We start from the raw sequence: 21,021 nt of genomic DNA on the forward strand, positions 1-21,021 counted from the left end.
CTGTATGTTAACATAGTACTAAAACGCATAAAATCATAGGTTGAATGGAACCTCCAAGGTCATCTGGTGCTCTTGAATGTAAGAATGTTGTTTCTAAATCATCCCTGTCAAATGCTTATCCAGATTCTTTGTAAAAACCCTCAATGAAGGTGATTTCATAACTTTCCTGGACAGTATATTCCACTACATTACTGTTTAATAATAAGTAAGATTTCCCTGAGATCTAACCTTAATTTAAAATTTAAAACCAGTTCTTCATGTCTTGCTCTTTGTTGCAAGGAAGAACACTTGTTTTTCCTCTTTTTAATGGCAGCCTTTCTGAAATTTTAAACTACTATCATGTACTCCTGTTTAATTTCCCTTTAGCTAAACATACCTAGCTTTCTCAGCCTTTCTTTGTCTGACTTCCCTTCCAATCCCATTATCATTTTTATTACTCATCTCTGGAGCCCCTAATATCTCCACATCCCTAAAACATGGAGCCTAGAACTGCACACAATATTCAAAACAAGACCTAACCAACCTACCTACTCTGAATAGAGTAGGAGTAGAGTACGACTGTCAACTTCTGTGTCTTATATTGAAGACTCTTGTTGATGTAGCTCAAAATTACATCTGCTGGTTTTGCAACTGCATCTCATTGCTGACTCATGATTATCTGACTCACAAAAACTCCCAGATCTCTTTCAGCAGTGCTATGGCCCAACCATTTATTTCCCGTGTGTAGCAGGGCACTAGGGTGCCTGCTACTGATAACAGGAATATGGGCTCAGCTGCCACTCACCAGGGCAGCACAGGTGTGGGTTGCCAAGACAGCCAGTCTGGTCAGCTGACCAGAAGGGGGCAGGGCCTGGCCTATAAAATCAGCAAGGCTGAGGCCAGAGCCAGTTCCCCTCTGGCAGCCTAAGAAGCAGGAGCCCTGCTGGAGCAAACAGGGCGGGCATAGTAAGGAAGCTGGATGGCTTGAGCAGTGTTGGCATGATGATACGAGGTGGAGAGGACCCTGACAGGGTTATGAAGGAAGTTAGCCAGATTGGCTTGGAATTTACGTTATAGCCAGGGGCTTTGTATTTTCTGTTTTGTTGTGGTATATCACCGGAGGACCGGGTGAGGTTGTAGGGGTGGAGGAGGCCTCATAGGAACTCCCCAGTAGCGTGGGGGGGTTCCTGGTGCTAGAGAAGGCACAGCAGTTTAGTGCTGGAGAGGGCGCTGCATTTTGGGGTGTCCTGACCCCGGCCCAGTGTGGGCGATTATCGGGAGGAGCCTAGTGTGGGTACAGGCAAGGCTGCTTGAGCCCCAGTGGGGCGTAAGACCCGGGAAAGGGGTCTGGGGGCCAGGTAAGGCTGAGGCCGCCTGAGCCCCAATTGGGAGAAGCCCAGTGGGTGTAAGACCCAGGAAAGGGGTCTGGAGGCCAAGGTAAGGCTGTGGCCACCTGAGCCCCAACTGGGAGAAGCCCAGTGGGTGTAAGACCCGGGAAAGGGGTCCGGGGCCAGGTAAGGCCGAGGCCGCCTGAGCCCTGATTACGGGAGTCACAAGCAAGGCCCCAATGTGGGCGAGCACGAGGCACAGGCCCCGGTTGGCGGGGAGCGCGAGGCAGAGGCCTCGGTGGGGACAAGAGCTCTGGGAGCGCAAGGCAGGCCCCAGGGAGGGTGAGAGCACGGGAGTGCGAGGCACAGGCCCCAGGAGGGGGGCGAGCACATGGAGAAGCCCCAGGAGGGGGCGAGCATATTGAGCAGGCCCCAGTGTGGGTGGAACGAGCACGGGAGACAAGCCCAGTGTGGGCAGCGGTAGGACTTACGGGTAACCCTAAGGCTAGAGTGCACCGGGGCAACTGGACAGATCATTGGCTAAGTTACATCAAGGCACCGTGTCAAAGCAGATAGAAAAGGCAGCCTCCCCTAAACATTTTAAAACATCAAAGACATGGCGGGCAAGATCGGTGAGGGTGCATTGACACCGGCTTAACACGGTAGCCAGAGGGCGCCGGGGAGGTCACGACACCCCTAGAGGTCGTCCTGTCACACCGTGTATTTGTGTATTTGTGCATTTTGTTATTTTTTTCCAAGGTATAGCAGCTTACATTTATCTTCATGGAGTTTCATTCTGTTGTCTGTAGCCAAATTCTACAATCTATTAAAATCCTTTTGAATTCTGCTCCTTCTTCTAGTTGCCTATTCTGCCAGTTTCTTCAGCACCTTGGGATGAATTTTATGAGGACTTTAGATTCATTCAAATTACTCAAGAACTTTTTGATGCTCTCTCTAGTTATCATGACTCCTAGCCTTTCCCCTTCTTTGTCTATGTTATTTTTGTTGGCTGTCTGGTTACTGTTTATCTTTTTTTGTGAAGAGTGAAGCACAGTAGTTGCTGAGCAGCTCTCCCTTCTTTGCATCTTCCATTAATAGCCTATTGTATTGGAGGTTTTTTTGCTTTGACTTTATTCAGCAACAAAGAAACCAGATCATTGTACCAAAATAATTAAATCATTTGTTACAATATTTTGAATTCCCTGGAATTGTTTTGTGCATTATTTCAGGCATAAAATAGGTTCTGTGCAGGAAATTAATCATTATAGGGCTTCATACTTACTAGGATCATTTGAATTTGCTTACATATATAGAATGGTCTAATTTTTCTGCCTCCTGTCTAGTTTTCTGCCTTGTTTTAGTTGTATTCTGAAGTTGATAGATGTGTAATACATTTAGTTTGTACTAACGGTCAAAAGCATATGTTTGGTAGAGGTGAATGCCTCCCTCACTTGAGTTCAAACTCATAAATACTTTCATACAGTGTGTGTGTGTGTGTGTGTGTGTGTGTGTGTGTGTGTGTGTGTGAGAGAGAGAGATAAAGAATATTAATTTTGTGTCTGTTTTTATTTAGAAACATCCAGTTTCTGTAAATATTATCAAAGTAACTCCTCTCATGCATTAATATAATGAAAAATGAGTTACTTTGTACTGTTAACAAGTTCAGTGTCTGAGGACGAAGATAGATAAGTTGGAAGAATATTAATACTTTTATTTGACAGTGCTTTATTCTATACCAGTATTTGTGTGGAACATAGTTTCATCCATTGTGCGTTTGTAATTTTCATTACATCAGTCTGCTATTAATACTGCTTGATGATGTTTCATGTTAATTTACATAATGGTAATTGCCATTCTCTTTGCTTCTAGATGATCAAATATTAGTGGCTGTATCAAGTTCAGCCACTAATATTTTTGTGTAAATATCAGCACTGATATTTATTTGCATATCAGTACTACATACCTCCTCATAAAGCAGAATAAAGAAAAAAAGCTTTTTTTCAGAGCCTTACCTGCCATGCATCAGCTCACCTAGGACAGAATGTTCTGGCTGCATCACATCTTGCTGCTTGTCTAACAGCTGCTTCCAGTTCAGCAGTGTTAGTGTTAAAGTGTTAAATTTCTACCTTTTACCCTTGCAGCAAGGCAGGGTGAGTGACACTGTCAGTGGAATCCTACCCCTGTTTCATGTGGCCAGAAGGTTCCATGTGGCCTAGGGCTTCTCATGGCAGACTCAACTGCCTGTACACAAATGCCAGGAGCTTGGGTAACACGCAAGAGGAGCTGGCCCTTCTCCTGACGAACAATGATTATGATCTCATAGGGATAATGGAGACCTGGTGGGACTCGTCCTACAACTGGTTGGTAGGTATAGAAGGCTCTACCCTCTACAGGAGAGATCATGTTGAAAAGAGGGGTGGGGGTCTAGCTCTCTATGTCAAGGAGCAGTACAATTCCCTTCAAACTCAATTCATTAACCATGGAGGGTGCCTTGAGACCCTCTGGTTAAAATACAGGGGGGAACATGGGGAAGGGAATATACTTGTAGGAGTCTATTACAGACCTCCTAACCAAGAAGTACTGGATCTTGAATTCAGTAGGGAACTGGCCACGCCCACATGTTCCTGATGTATGATCATCATGGGGGACTTCAACCTCCCTGACATCTTATGGGATGAGTACACGACCAGGTCTAACCAGTCGTGTAGCTTCCTCGCCTGCATTGATGACCTGTACCTAATGCAAGGGGTCTACAGGTCAGTTAGGGGAGAGGCACTGCTGGATATGGTTCTGGCTAAAGGTGATGATCTGGGGATCGAGGGCAAACTTGGTGACAGTGACCATGATCTGATTACTTTCTGTGTCCGACATAGGGTAGGCAAATCCCTTAGTAAAACAGAAATCCTCAACTTTGGGAAGGCTGACTTCCAGAAACTCAGGAGGCTGGTCAGTCAGGCACTAAAGGACCATGGCCCCACATTTGTGTACCTTGTGAATGGGAGTCCATGAGGAATGGTTGTTCCTAAAGAACTCAATCCTCAGTGTGCAAGGGAAGTCCATGCCATCCTGCAGGAAATGCAGTCAGAGGGCAGGGAAGCTCCCTTGATTCAACAGGGAACTTCTGGGTCTCCTGAAAGAAAAAAGAGAAGCCTACACCAGATGGAAAACTGGAATCGTCATCAAGGAGGACAACTCAGCACTAGCCCATACCTGTAGGGAGTGGTCCAGAAAAGCCAAGGCAGCAACCGAACTCAAAGCCAGGCTAGCCACCGGAATCAAGGATAACAAAAAGTCGTTCTACAGATATGTGTGGAATTGGAGGATAAACAAAAGCAACATTGGCCCCTTGCAAGATCTAATGAGGCAGCTGACATCTGATGCCCAAGAAAGGGCCAGTTTCCTAAACAATTACTTTGCATCAGTTTTCCACCTGCCCACGGGGGTCACACTGTCAGACAGGATGCAAAGCAACCAAGACTCAGGAGATGGGCCCACAATTGACGTAGACCAAGTGAGAGAACATGTGGAGAGGCTTGACTTCCATTAGTCCATGGGCCCAGACAGATTACACCCCAGAGTCTTAAAAGAGCTGGAAGACATCATAGCATGCCCTATGGCCAAGATATTTCAATGCTCATGGTGCCTGGGTGATGTATCAGAAGACTGGAAAAGAGCCAACATGGTCCCAGTCTTCAAGAAAGGGAAGAAAGAAGGTCCAGGGAATTACAGATCTATCAGTCTGACATCCATCCCTAGAAAAATCTTGGAGAAAATTGTCAAAGGATCCATCTGCAATAGGCTAACAGAAGGCAACCTGCTGAATGCCAGCCAACATGGTTTTATTACTGGAAGGTCATGTCAACCAACCTCCAAAGGCTGGGAAACTGGCTTCAGGTTTGGACCTAAAAGACACTAGTTGATGGGAACAAATCAATGAGTCCCCCAGGGCTCAGTGTTCAGGCCAGTACTCTTCAATATCTTCATTAATAACCTGGATTTGGGCATCAGATGCAGACAAAGTTCGCAGATTACACTAAACTATGGGGGAAGACGGTCACACTGGAGAACAGGCTGGAGATACAGCCAACCTAGACACACTTGCAAAGTGGGCGGACCAAAACCTGATGTCATTCAGTGTAGAGGAATGCAGGGTACTCCACTTCGGGAGGAAAAACCCAGCATCATACTTATAGGCTTGGCAGTGCTACGCTTGCTAGGGATTTGGGGGTCTTGATTGACCACAAGATGAACATGAGCACCCAATACGATGCCATGGCCAAGCAAACTAATTCTGACATGCATCTACTGATGCATTTTGAGGAAAACCAGGGACATCATCCTCCCACTTTACTTGGCCTTAGTGAGGCCGCAGCTGGAGTACTGCGTCCAGTTTTGGGCTTCCCACTTCAGGAGGGATGTGGATAAGCTCAAGAGAGTCCAGAGGAGAGCCACCCATATGATCAAAGGCCAAGAAAGCAAACCTTATGAGGAGAAGCTGAGGGACATGGGTTTCTTCAGCCTGGTGAAGAGAAGGCTCACAGCGTGGAGCCTTCTGTGTCCTCACTTAAGACATGCACACCAAATTTTGTTGGGTAATTTTCAGAGAAAGGTATATGTATGCAAATAAATACATTGTCTATCTATTGCATTTAATTTGATGTTTCTTAATTGCTTTTATAAAAGAGCATATTTTAATATTATTGAAATAGCAGCACACACAACCTAATTTTTTTATTTTCAGCTTGCTTTTACAGAGTCATTTCTGCACAAATTGCCAGTGTTAATTCTGATGAACTATTACGTTTTGTTCTGGGAAGAAATAAAACTTTGCAATGAAATCAGCTCTTTATTTTGCAAACCAGAATTGTCTAGTCAAGACTCCGAGTTCTTGGCTAGTTCCATCCTAATTCCGTGTCATGTTTCTTCAAAATTAACTTAGTACTGGCTAGCTAGTTTTCCGTGTCCTTGTTAATCTTCTAAAATATTAGTTGTATGATAGAATGAGCCATCAAGGCATAATCTTAGCAGTTCACTAATCTAATGAAGGGAGATATCTCTCATTTTCTTTATTTCCCCCCCCCCCACTTCTTCTGTTGGAGCTATTGGCAAAAGTCTCTTTCTTTTCCTCTTCTTCCATCAGGTGTTGCTGCTACTTTACTTAGTGGCGGGAACTCTGGCAGACCAAGAACACTCCATATGCAGACTGTCTCCTGTTGTTCACACTTCAGATTCTTTCTCTTTGTCCTCACCTGTATCAGTCAGTGAGAATACAGAAGGAGGTATCTTCACTCTCCCCAGACAGAATAAGTAAAATAGAAGCGTTTGTCAAATGTTTGTTAGCCCATGTGAGTAGGGATAATATTACATGAGCGCGTTTCACAAGAACATGGAACTGCCATGCCTGCAAGCACTATTGATTTCGTAAATGGATTCCAGACATTCATTGTATTTTACCACATTTGTACAAGAACTTCACAATACTTAAAGCTCAGCTTTTGTAGTGTATAAGGTGTAATTTTTTTAATATTATTATTTCCAACAGCTTTTATCGTTTTGTTTTGGAGCCAGAGCTGACTTCCGGGGCCAACAACCTGTTTCCTTCTGAGCCTGTGGCAAAATTCCTAGAAATGCCAGAATCACCTCTGTTGACTTTAAATATGATCACTCCTGAAAGCTGGTTGGTTGAAGCAGTAAACAGTTCCTATGATCTTGATAACATTCACTTAGAGGATGTAAGTAGTAATTTTTGAGCACCTGTGAAAATCATACTGGAGCATATAAACAGAAACCTTCTCTAATGATTTTTTTCATAAAATGCTTAATATTCAATCTAGCAAATAGTTTGGTTAACTTTTCCCCCATTTAAATTCTTAACTTCTTTCAAAAACCTTTCTGCAATTTTCCCTCCTTTAAAATAATTAAAGCCTTAATAATTGAAGTAATGAGTTATAGAAGAAAACCAAAAAAAACTTATGCTTGGAGCATGAAATATAATACAAGCAGTTAATGGAAGTCTTGGAGCACTAGCATATTTATGAAAGTGCACATTTTCTTGGAGTAAAACTTCAACAATGAAGTAGGCATTCCATATGTTCTGGATGTTTCATCTCTTTTTTCCAATTATATGTATGTCATCTGGCAGTAACTATCTTTCTCTCTGGCATCATTATTGTGTCATATTGCAATTTTATCTTTAACAGTTTATCTCTGAGGTTATAACATACTTTCAGAGTGTGGACCACATTAATTGAGAGCAAAAATATTATACACGCCCTCTCCTAACTGCTTCTAGTTATAGTTGTTTTGTGGATCATCATGTTAACAATCACTGAATTGAATCTGTATTATTTGTACATTTTGTTAATGGACATGGATAATATTTAATTTAGTTCTCATTTCCATTTAAATTTTCCTTATGCCTTGGGGCTCTGAGCATGCACTTACAATACTTACTCAGAAGAGTAGTTCAGTATCAGCTGGAGCAGTGATTCTCAACCAGGGTGCCATGGTACCCTGTTAACACTGTAAGGTATACATATACACTGTAAGCTTAACACAAGGTATACCACAAAATAAATTTAGAGATTTCCAGAAGCATTACAAACATTCTTATCTGATGTGGTCTTTTTGTGTTCTTTGCCACGAAAGAATGGATCTATTATTTTTCTGTAGATAAAATAACACAGAAAAACTAAGAGCTGGTATTTTCCATGAGGTGCCTTGAGTCTAAAATGACTTAGAACTACTGAACTAGAGCTTTTTGTCCAGCAGTTTTATCATGCATTTTTTTCAAAATAAGGTGTAAAATATGGAAGTTATTATTTTTAAGCTATATTTTTAAGTTGCATGCTTTTGAGTTTTAATACTGTAAGATTCTTTTGTAAGTATTGCTTATAGCAACCCATTTCGAAACTTACGTTAGAATTACTACTACATTTATCATAAGACAGGTGAAAAGAAGTAAAAGCTTTATCCTACTTTGCCAGAGTTCCCTTTTTAATGGAAAGACCAATCAGCCTCAGTAATAATTAAATTAAGATCTATGAAATTTTTAGACGCTTTGCCACTGAGTGCAAATGATCTATGTTATGACAGCATCTAGATACCCTACTACCTAGGGTAGGAGACAAATGTATTAGCACTTATAAGAAATATAGTAGGGAAAAAAGAAGTAGCTGAATTTCAAGTAAATATTTTTTTCAGTAGATAGAATTACTATTTAGGCCCTTCAAAACTTTTTTTTTTTAATTTCTTAGTACTAAATTAGAAATCCACATATGTACACAAGGGCATATTGAACTGGAAAAAAAAGTTCCTAGTTAAGAACTAAGTTCTTGTTCTTGTTTCAGTTTTATGAATTGGTTTTAATCCCGAATTTTAATATCTTATTTGTGTTTGAAAATGCTAAAAATGGAATACTGCATGGTTCATGGAATTTGAAGCTGAAGTTATTTAGTATTCAAAGTTGCATCTATTCTGATGGCTTATATTAAATGATCTAATATTGTCAGCCTATTTCTAGCTGTCTTTGTTTAAAAAGAAGCCACAAACATGCATTTACAGTTAGCACTCTTGCTGGCAATAGCAATAAAAGGACCAGAGATTCTTGTTCCTGGAAAACTAAATACTTTTTCATTCCTAGAAGTAGATGGTCTATAACAGTTTTTAATAGAAATGAGAGAGCTTGGATCACCAGCGGAATCATTCTGATTTTGCTTAGCACAGTAAATTGAATGTCCACCTAATGAGTAATGTTCTGGGTCTTATTTATAGGCTATTATTATTTATTTGATGTTATTCTCTCTCTCTCTCTCTCTCTCTCTCTGTGTGTGTGTGTGTGTGTGTGTGTGTGTGTGTGTGTGTGTGTGTATACACACACAGATAAACATATAGATATATTTATATAGAGAAAGAGAATATGTATTTAAATAACATGTGCTTTTATCTCCAGCAGTTTTATTTTGCTGTGTCCACTATGTGTACAACCATGGGACTTTATTCTACAAACTTATTGATCCATTGATTTTAATGAACAATAAATGTACTCAAAATGGTAACAAGGAAAGATTTACATCTACCTAAGCTTTTCATATTGAAGGTATATTGTGAACAAGATGATGATGATGATGATGATGATTACTAGGGCTGTGCAAAGCTTCTGCCTAATTCAGGGACCAAATCTCTGAATCCAAATCAAATTGGGAGACCAATTAAAAGCTCTGAATTGATTCAAACCACCCGAATCAATTTGGAAAAAGATTCAGAAAAGATTTGGCGAATCGGCCTCCAGCTGGTAAGTATGTTAGGGAGCGGGGAGGGAAAGGGTATCGGGGGGGAGGGATTGGGGCTGGAACAAGCTGTCCAGCCTGGGCAGAGGGCATGGGACTCGAGGAGGGAGGCAGGGGGTGCAAGATGTGGGTGCGGCAGCACTCGGAGTGGGGGCTATGCCCTGCTGCCACTTGCCCAGCTGGGGTGGCGGGGGGCAGGATGCAGGCACAGATTGCTCCGGGCGGAAGGGGCAAGTGGCAGTATGGCATAGCCCCTGCTCCCAGCACTGCCATACCCATATCCTGTGCTCTCCCGCACTGGCTGGCAAGCGGCAGCAACGCCCACCCTCTGCCGTACCAGCTGGCAAGTGGCATCAGTGCAGAATCCCTGCTCCTAGCACTGATGCGGGCATGGCAGCATTGGGAGTGGGAGCTATGACCCGCTGCTGCTTGCCCACCTGGCATGAGGGGTGGTGCGATGCAGGCATAGCTTGCTCCGGGCAGAAGGGGGCAAGTGGCAGCAGGGCATAGCCCCTGCTACCAGCGCTGCTGTGCCCACATCAGCACTGGGAACAGGGACTCCGCTCTGGAGTCACTTGCCAGCTGGCAAAGAGGGGTGCAGTATGTGGGTGCAGTAGCGCTGGGAGTGGGGGTTATGCCCTGTTGTCTCTTGCCCCATCCGCCCGGAGCAAGCCACACCCGCATCCCACCCTGGCTGGACAAGCAGCAGCAAGGCAGAACCCTCGCTCCAAGCACTGCCATGCCTACATCCCACACCCCTGCCCCCCCGCCCCAGCTGGGAAACTTGTCCCAGCCCCAGTCCTTCCCTCCTCCTTATATATGCTCCTTCCCAACCCCAGCAGACTTACCAGGTGGAGGCAGTTATGTCAGCTGCCTGTTTAGTCTATGGCTGAATCTCCTGAAGCGGTGCCAAATCTTTTGTATCTGATTCAGCCGAATCAAATCGGGACAGTAATTTGAATCTCTGAATTGAATCACTGTCCTCTGAATTGGCCGAATCTGAATCCGAAGCAAATATTTATCGCTCTGCACAGGCCTAATGGTTACGATTACATTATATTTGCTTCATTTTAAGAGATTAAAATGCCAGATATTGTAGTGATAAAATATTGATTTCCACAGATAGAAGGAATTGTTACAGCAGAATATGAACTGGAATATCTATTACTTGAAGGACATTGCTTTGATATGACTATGGGACAACCTCCTCAGGGCTTACAGTTCACACTAGGCATGAAGACTAATCCTGTTATGGTTGATACCATAGTGATGGCCAACTTGGTATGTATTACCTAAGAAAAAATATTTGCCTTATCTGAACAGTTTATTCTCCTTTTTCATGAAATGTCTTCATCAGATTCTTATTCTTTGTGCCTTTATTCTCTACTTCGTAAAACCAAGACTACTAAAAGAAGTTATTATACTTTTGTGTTTTTTGCCTTGATATGTGTACTGAATAATACAGAGATGATGTCTATAACAATTCAGACCTGAGGAAGGGTACCTGATGCCTAGAAGTATGTCCAATAGCTCTTCCAAGTGTACAGTTGGTTCAATAGAAGTTATCACAAAAAGCCATGTCCCTATAAAAACTCACACACATCTTGCTCTCTCAGCTTGTTTTTCTTTTTTTATTAGTCCTGGAACCTTTTTGGTTTTTCTTAGTAGGCTGTTAAATTGTATTCAGTGGTAAATTTGTTAATTTGGTGATCTATGGTATAAAAGTATATGTAGACAATTTCTTAAAGGAGGAAAGGGAACTACTTATGAGTAACTAGAATTCTTTGAGATGTATTGTCCACATTCACATTTACATCTTCTCCTCCTTGTTCTCTCCTCTGCAGCTGAGAGGGAACTGAAAAACAGAATGTGCAAACTTCCCTTTTAACTATAGAGTAAGAGGGAGAGAAGGGCAGGGATGGCTGTAGTGCAGTCTGTGGAAACTACCAAGGCAAAAAGTGTCCAGTCAAATATCAAGTCATTTAGAGTCTCATCTACTAATGCTCCTTCACTTTCAGGGGCCTACTTCCTCTGGGTTTCACAGTGTATTAGATATTCCCCATTATTCCATATTAGGAGTTGAGCTAGATAGGAAATTTCTTTCTAACTGAAAATTTCTTCAAAGAATCTTCCAAACCTGGAAACTTACACATTTGTTACAGTGTTCTGTTACAGTTGTTATAATTACACCATGCTGTTCCTGTTTTCTTGAGAGTAGTCACTAATAACGTATTCACTAGAGAGCATGAAAGGAGGCTGAGGGAGAAGAGGAGAACTGAAGTGAAAATTATGTTCGGTAATTGGATTATTTACCTGTGATATCAGAGGAAATGGAAAGAGGCAACCTTTTAAATGTTGTTTTTGAAAAATGTAACTCTATATCAGTAGGGTACAAAAAGACCAACTTGCTTCTGCTACACTGCATAATGTTATGCCATGTTCTTATTAGAGTTTCTTCATATCCAGGTAAGTACAAATGTCCTTATCACTAGGAAATATGAATCTGAACATACAGGGAGGAAGCACTTGATGGCATTATTGTAATATTGGTTTCAGGACCAATATTCTAGTAGGCAACAGATAGTAACCTTGACTATGGGACTGATTGCTAGATGGTCCGTGTTAACATATGAAGGAGAATGCTTTTAAATTTTGGTAGAACCAGACTGCTAGAATTTTCTCTTGCATTACAGGGATATTTCCAGCTGAAAGCAAATCCAGGTGCTTGGACACTGAGATTACGCAAAGGAAGATCTGATGATGTCTACCACATACTTTAGTAAGGAGCAATCTGTCTTTATTCAAACACAATTATAACTTATAATTATTATCTGTTTTTATAATACACTTTGTTAAGAAAAGCATGTGTTATAGTAAAACAAAAATGATACATAGAATAAGAACAAGGACCTACTGATAATAAAGTTAATGGTAGAATTTAAAGCTGAATAGTGAATGTAGTGAAAATGAAATGTGAGCATGAGAAATTTAATAGACAGAGCCTCTCAGTAAGTCTCCTATCCTGGAGGCTTTTTTCCATATAATAGTGCAAAGAGTGTAAAGGTTTGTAGGACAGAGGCAGAATGAGGCAATGTTTTGTAAAGACTTAAAATTTTCCATTAGACTGATCATGAATTGCATTTGTAAATTGGGAACGAGTAGAGATTAAATAGGGACTGAGAATGATATAGCCAGTCCCTATTTAACACATTACTGTATTTGTTAGGGCTCCACAAAGCTTCGGTCGCTGATTTGATTTGGCAGCCAAATCTACAAATCTGAATTGAATCAGGAAACCCTTTAATCTCTCCGAATCGAATCAGAACCCTCCAAATCAATTTGGAGAGATTCGATGATTCAGACATAGACACAGCTTTAAATGTTTTCTCTACATACCTCAAGGTATCAGGCGGCTCATGAATGCCGAGATGGTGGGGTGGATGGAGCGTCCCACGGGAGCGCAAGGGGGTCCCCAGCACACTAGGTAGCAGACCTGAAAGTGGACCAGAAGCACTTCCAGTCCACTTCTGGGTCCTCTGCGGAGTGCATGGGGGACTCTGCCCCCCAGCTTAGTGGCAGACCCGGAAGTGGACTGGAAGTACTTCCAATCCACTTCTGGGTCCACCACCGAGCGTATGGGGGGACCCTCGCATGCTCCTGTGGGATGCACCATCCACTCCACCATTTCAGCATTCATGAACTGTGCCTGGTACCTCAAGGTTGTAGAAAAAAACATTTAAAGCTGTGTCTATGGCCGAATCACCGATTCTCTGAATCAGCATCGTATCTTCAGATTCGGCCAAATTGAATCAGGGACAGAGACCCGAATCAGAGAATCAATTCACTGTCCCCCAAATCGCCCTGAATCTGAATGGAATATGGCCCATTTTGCACACCCATAGTATGTGTGATATTCTAGTATCATTAGACTCTATTTCTTTATTTATGTTAAGCTTCTTGATGAGTATCTTTTCCATTAATGCTGCATCCTGATTTTTCTTTTCTGACAAAAATGCCAGACTTATACTATGTTGCAGGACCAGACAATAACTACTGAGGGATGAAAACTGAGTTTTTCCTTCCTTTCATATTGATTTGGTGTTTCGTTCTGCTTCACTTTTTTCTGTATCATCTGCTCCAGTGTGGCTTTCAAATCTGTTGCTGAGACTTACAGATTACCTTGTCTGGAAGCTTCATGTTTCTGCTAGCTGGTTTACTTGTTTGTCCTTCTGTTGTCTTCAGAAAATGAAGGGAGGTTGCAACTGCAGAGATCAAGGCCACAAATAGATCAAGGTGGGGAGTAGAACAGCAAGGCAGAGCCCCTCACCCATTCCTCCAACCTGGCAGTCCCTGATCTGATGAACCATGGGAAACATTGTCTTGCTGTTTTCCTGGCCCTGACTTCTGTCCCCATGGCATTTAAGGACCTGGGTGGCACATGTGGCATTTAAAGATTTTGGGTGCAGGAAAGCCTACCTAAACCCAGTTTCCAGCCCTGTTAGCTTTGAGATTGCTGCCTTTGTCACTCAGTACACATGGCAAGAGTAAGCCAGTGGGGCTGGGGAAGAGGGTTTGGGAAGAATGTTCCTGGGTCCAGTACCTGGCCTCCACCATCACTACCTTAGTTCCTCTTGCAAAACAATCTTCCAGGTGCTGACCTAGAAGATCTTTCCCAGAGGGGACACATTTCCCCAGGAAAAATTTAAATGAATGTTTGTATGCTTGTAGTTTCTACTGGGCAAATGGAAATTCTCCTGGTAGAACTGTAATGCCTGTACATGGCCCAAGTGCAAGTATGCTTAAATAAGTGTTGCTGCTTACTTAGGTGTCTAGTCTACCTAGGTATGCTATCCTCTGATTCTAAGTGTCAAACTGCTTTTTTCCCTAAAAAGACTGTGTATGAAGCAGAAATATTTTGAAAATATTGTTTGGAAAAAGATGCTATTAAAGAAAAGGAGTTTATTCAGCCTTCAGTCACTCTTGTTTCCTGTTTGACTACAGGTATCATGTGCATGAATAGCATTGTTTTCCCCATAGCACAGGGAAGAGAAGAATTTGAGCCACTTCATAGATTTTAGCAGAATACAAAAAAAAAAAGATAAAAGCTCATCATTTTGATCCTCCTAGAGTTGTGTGAAATTAGATGATGGATCTAGACTTGCATATTTTAGGGCTAAGGTGATCTCTCACCTAGCAATATTAATTTTTAATAAAGATTGGAATTTGTAGGGAAATTTCACACAACTGAATTAGTACCTAAATTATGCTGATATTCACAAAAGGCAAGCAGGATGACCCTACATACTTATAGATTGATTAATCTGTCATTGGTCTTAGGCAAAAAATAGAAAATATGGTATGGGATTTGACCAATAAAAACCTAAAGGATGGAAATATAACCAATTCCAATCCCATTGTTATATAAAAAACAGGCTTTGTTAAGCAAACTTGATTTTATTCTTTGGTTTGGATAGTAAGCTTGCTGATAAAGTTAACTCTGGATCTGTTATATACTTAAACTGTTGTGAGGTAGTAAATTCAGTACTGCACAGCATTTTGATTAAAATTATCACTATATAGTATCAATAAAAAAAAGATTATACTACTTAAGAACTAGCAAACTGATAAATCTCAAAAAGTAGTTGTCAGTGGAAAATCATTATTTATTGGGCTGCGTCTGAGGGTGGGAAGGGTACCAACATAATCAGGTCCAGGTATGTAATATTTTTATTGAGATCTGGAAGCTAATATAAAACTGTTGCTATAGAATTGTTAGAGTAGTAAATAATACTACTACAGAGAGATCTAAATCACTTTTGAAAGCTGGGCCCATTCCAGAAACTGTTTTAATACAGCCAAATGCCAAATCATTAATTTGAGGACAAATAATATACAGGCCAGACTGATGGAATGGGGACTGTATCTGGAAAGCAATGCCTTTAAGAAGCTTTTAGTGGGTAATTGCATACAAACAGCTATATATGAGTTTCTGACGCAATGCTTCAACAAAAAGGAATTAACTTTGGGATGTACTGACAGAGGGGTAGAAAGTGATTGTACTTCTCTGTATGCTAGTAGTGATCAAGAATATGGCTTAGGAGCGTGTCATCTGGCCTGTGCAATTTGGCTGTATGGGGAGTATTGGCAGCATTAATTGCTGTGACTGCTTTCAGGGCCAGAAATGTGGTGGTGACAGGAGGGGTGGCTAGGAACTGCCATAGTTAACTTGCTTCTGACAAATTCCTGCTCTGTGGGCCAGATGACGTGGCTCTGTGATCCGGATCTAGCACTGCACATCTTGGTTGTGGACTGTCCCTGCATCACTCGTGCAGCCAGTGAGTCCAGATAAGGTGGATACTGCTGTTCTTTGTCATTAAGGAAACTGGTATTGGAAGACAGGCTACAACTATGGTATCTGCGTTTAAAAAATGACATCCAAATCCACAAACAGAATTGTATCTGGAAACCTACAATTTTGTTCTTTTATCCCACTTGCAGAGCAGTTTACATGGCTCGATTTGACTTTTTGGACATTTCTTCCATAAAACATCAACATTACATTTATTGGTTTTGTCCTGGGTAATAAACATTGTCTTTCTAGTATCTTGTCCATCCCTAGAGAAACTGATAAAGATCATAGTGTTTTTGAGGCCAGGTCCCTTGATCTTGTTGTTACCCTCTTCTGAATATTCTCTGCCCCTGCAGGAGTGCTCATTGGATAAGGTATTGTAATATCCACCTTCCAGTAGTTCCTTGGTCAATTGGAATGAATCTTATCAACCTTCCTCTTGGGGTTTTTACTTTCTGCAATTTCACATGCAAAATCTTAATTCAATAAAATATTAAAGTTACTACATTGGAATTATGTTGGGGGGAAAATGTAACATATTGGAGTTCAACAACGAAAGGTAAAAATGCTTTCTCTTTTGAATAAAAAAGAGCTTAAAGTACCTGCGGTTTATTGGCAATAATGAATTATCTCATTTAAAGAAAAGTAATTAAGGTTCAAACCCTAAAAATGAATTGAGTTATATAAAATTAATGCTTCTTAAACTGATTATGATTCCAACCCAGAACTTATTGAGTCTCACTTTTGTTTATAAACCAAACGCTTATAATATGATTAGATAACATGGCTTTTCAGTCTCTTTTGTACAAATCATTGTTAGAATTCAGGCAGATATTTAATAGATGAAATCAAGCCTTGATTAGAAATACTACAGGGCATAAACCTATTTCCTGGTTTTTAATACTTGGTAAATTATTGTTGAAGGCACATTCATGTACTGCATTATCAGAAGAGTTCAAGAAAAAAAACTAGGAGACTGTACAGCATAAGTACCATTCCAGTAGTGTTAATTCCATGACACTAGTGTCTAATTTAGGGTAAAGACTTTTTTGTTTCTTGCGTGTAAATGAATGCTTTTTTTTTTTTTGGAATAAATATATTTTTAGACACTTTCTGACAAGGATTATTATTTTTAACCAACTGCACCTGGAAATCAGACTTCCTTAGGAGGCACTGGTATAAATAAGAGCAAAGTGATACACTTTGTGATAAGATTTCAGTCTGATTGCTGGTACTCATTTGATGTTTTTTCCTGCATTTGATTTCAATGGGACTACTTATGTTGGGTAAGCATTGTATGATCAAGACCCTAATCAGCAGCCGAACTGTTTAACGGAAAAGGATTTAGGGAAAAAAAAATCTATTCCTTATTTTATAAGGAAAAGGTAGATAACTGTGATTTATAGGGGTGCACGGATAGAGATTTTGGGGGCTGAGACCAATAGCTGATATTTAAAGAGGCATATCGACCAATACCAGTCCGATATCTGATACAGCTGCCTCCAGGTTGGTAAGTCCAGTGTGGTGGAAAGGGAGGGTGGAGGGAAAGGGAGCAGTTCTATGTCCCCCATGGTGAAGGAGTGGGCAGGGACGGGTGCTGTCCAGTGGGGAATGGGGGGGGGCCACAGGACGGGAGCCACAGCTCATGGTGTGGAGGCGGTGTGTACCCCCCGGATCTGCGCAGCATGGCACAGACTGCAGCTGTGGGGTGGAGCTGGAGCTGACGCTGTATGGAGCTTTTCTTATTGGGGGCTAGGGTTGGAGTGGGCTCTGTCGGTGCTGGGAGGAGGCTGTAGCTACCTCAGATTTTGCTGCAGCTCTGCTCCCAGCCCCATGCCACAGCCTGGTGCAGCCTTGGCTTTTCCCGGTGCTTGGGTGGAGGAGGGGTGTTTAGCCAGGGTTGCGCCGGATGGTGGGCAGTGGTGTGAGACTGGAAGCAGAGTTGTGATGAAATTTGGGGTGGCTGCAGCCTCCTCCCAGTCTCTGGAGCCCACTCCAAGCCCAGCCCCTGGCAAGAAACGCCCCATTCAGTGCCAGCCCCATTGCCCACCTTACTTGTGAAGACTGGGGTAAAAAAAGCATTGGGTACTTTAGCTTTTTCTGCATTCTCTGTCATTGGCTTCCTCCCCCATTCAGTAAGAGACCCACCCTTTCCCTGATCTTCCTCTTGTTGATGACATACTAGTAGAAACCCTTCTTGTTACCCTTTGCGTCCCTTGCTAGCTGCAACTCCAATTGTGCTGTGGCCTTCCTGATTTCATCCCTGCATGCCTAAGCAATACTCCTATACTCCTCCCAAGTTTCCATTTCTTCTAAGCTTCCTTTTTGTGTTTTAGCGCATTGAAGAGTTCCTTGCTAAGCCAAGCTGGTCTTCTCTCATACTCACTAGTCTTCCTGCATATAGTTCCTGCACCCTCAGTCAGGTTTGTTTAGAATAAAACCAGCTCTCTTGGATTCCTTTCTCCCTCAGACTGGTCTCCCAGGGGATGCTGCCTATCAATTCTCTGAGTGAGTCAAAGTCTATTTTTCTGAAGTTCAGGGTCCTTATGCTGCTGCTCTCCTCCCTTACTTTCCTTGGGATCCTGAACTCAATCATCTCATGGTTCTTCTGCCTAAGTTGCTGTCCACTTCTACATTATCCACCAATTTTTCCGTGTTTGTGAGCAGCAGGTCAAGAAGAGCATGGCCTCTAGTTGGCCTCTTGAACTCTTGCACCAGGAAGTTGTACCCAACACTCTCCAAAAACTTCCTGTGCCATGCTATATTGCCCTCCCAGTAGATGTCAGGATGACTGAAATCCCCCATGAGAACTGGGGCCTATGATTGGGAAACTTCTGCTAGCTGTTTGAAAAAGAGCTCATCACCCGCATCCTCTTGGTCTGGTGGTCTATAGCAGACACCTTCCACAACATCACACTTGTTGTTCTCCCCTCTGACTCTAAGCCAGAGACTTTCAATAGGTCTATCTCCGTTCATACTGGAGCTCTGAACAATCATACAACTCTTTTACATAAAGCGTAACTACTCTTCCTCTTCTCTCCTGTCTTTCCTTCCTGAACAGTTTATACCCATCCAACCATATAATAATTCTGTGACTGTGTGAGGACTTCCAGTTCTTTCAGCTGGTTTCCCAGGCTCTGTACATTTGTGTACAGACACCTGAGGTAACTGGCTGATTGCTCTTCATTCTTAGGAAGACTGAGAAGGCCTCACTGTTGTCCCCTCATTCTTGTGCTTCCTGCAGGTCACCTGCTTTCCCACTTATCTCAGTGCTTTGTTCTCCAACCCCCAGCATACCTAGTTTACAGCCTACCTCACTAGGTTAGTGAGCCTGTCTGCAAAGATACTTCTTCTTGAAACAACAACCAAGGGTTGGAAAAGCCAAAGCCTTGCTGGAGACACCACCTGTGCAACCGTGCATTGATCCACAGGATGCATCTGCTCCTGCCCAGGCCCTTCCCCTTGACCAGTAGTATTAAGAACACCACTTGAGCCTCTGCCCCCTTCACCTTTGCACCCAGAGCCCTGTAATCATTTTTGATCTGCAGTATCTGCATGATATATATTTATAATATATCTATGATATTGATGATATACAACTATACACACAGCATGTCACATGTTGCTAGGCATTCAAAGTTGCCTTTTTGAAAAAAAATTCCAACAATTGTAGTAAGGAAAAGTCTATTCATAAGGCTGTAATCATTGACAGAGGACAGGATAACCAGAAATTCCATTTACTTTCCAGAGATGTGTCAAATAGCGCTGAAAGCTAATTAGTGTATTTCAGTGAATCTTAACCAGGAGATGGGGCTGAAGAAAGTGAGGAGGTAAAGGAGGTATTCAGAGATAAGCAGATAAGGACAAGCTCAGGCTCTCCCTACCTAACTGCTACCTTATCCCTACTGGCTTGTCCCTGAGCATGGAAGTAAACCCCATAATAAATTAGTGCTTGAAATGGGGTGCCACTCAATTCATAAAAGTTATGGAGGGTGCCTTGAGTCTGATGATGGGTGCCTTGAGTCTACAAAGATTGAGAAATACTACTCTAGTTTCATGCATACAATATGTACTTCTTTCCAAAAATCAGGTACTAGAAACTGCAGTAAACATTATGTGAGAGAAATAAGAGTAAAAGCAGTTGTTGCCACTTACCAGGTAGAAGTGAAAGTAAAATCCGTGCCCAGTTGTCAGGGAACAGAACAATGAGCGGGCTGGCTCCTTAGCTGCTGCAATTTAGTTACTTTATACAAGGAAATAACTTTTTTCTTCATTCTGCCTTTCAAAACAAGGTAATTTATTCTGGAGCATGTTTTATGTGAGGAAATATAGTATATATTCCAGACATCAGTTTCATTCAGAGTTCAATTTTGTCACCTTCTCTTTACCATGTGTATGCCAGTATTTGGGGAGTTAATCAGTTGGTGTGAAATATGGAGTCTACAGTAATGGTTCAGGTGTTGGCACTATTGTGTAAAAATATTAGGGTCCTAGCTCCATGTTGTAACAACTAAGATCAATTTGAACCAACTGAGTTTATGGATCATGCATGTAAACAACCTAAGACCAGTCTTCTGATGTTTACAGTGAAGAATCATTAAACCATGGAACTTATTTTTCCTTTTGGTATGACACTTAAGCTAGGTACAGACAGTCAAAAAGCCTGAGGCTGAATCAGTTCAGTCTTTGCAGGTTAGTCTAAGCTGCACAGATTAAATTGTAACAGAAGTGAACAGACATTTACCTTTGATTCAAGAAATGCAGTCACGTGCCTGCAGTGGCTCAGGCAGAAGCTGGGGGCAGTAGAACCTAGCTCTCTGGTGTTGTATTCACTTCCTCTTTCTGCTGCCCCAAGGACTCTGGGATTTGCATTCTAGAATTATAGCAGCAGGACTCTGCAGGACTTCCTCTTTCTGCTTCCAGGTGCCTCTGGGATTTGTAGTCAACAGCCACAACCAGCAGTAAGTTTGAGTGGGGGAAGGGGTGTTTAATGCCCCTCCCTGGCCCCAGACCCCAGCCGGGGTTTGCCTGGGTGCGTGGACCATTCCCCCCCATACACTGGACTGTACCCCCAGCT

The 21,021-nt window shown here is 42.1% G+C and overlaps 1 protein-coding gene across 1 annotated transcript in view; it reads left to right on the forward strand.

Annotated features, from left to right (window-relative positions):
- UGGT2 (UDP-glucose glycoprotein glucosyltransferase 2) overlaps positions 1 to 21,021 on the forward strand; it is a 227,763-nt gene that overhangs the window by 173,115 nt on the left and 33,627 nt on the right. The window contains exons 27-29 of the mRNA XM_019528498.1: positions 6,850 to 7,039; positions 10,718 to 10,876; positions 12,289 to 12,374. Of these exons, the coding sequence (XP_019384043.1) occupies positions 6,850 to 7,039; positions 10,718 to 10,876; positions 12,289 to 12,374 (435 nt within the window). The remainder of the gene's footprint in view (positions 1 to 6,849; positions 7,040 to 10,717; positions 10,877 to 12,288; positions 12,375 to 21,021) is intronic.

The sequence above is a fragment of the Crocodylus porosus genome, unplaced genomic scaffold (genome assembly GCF_001723895.1).
Source record: "Crocodylus porosus isolate Cpor-Errol unplaced genomic scaffold, CroPor_comp1, whole genome shotgun sequence".
NCBI lineage: Eukaryota > Metazoa > Chordata > Crocodylia > Crocodylidae > Crocodylus > Crocodylus porosus.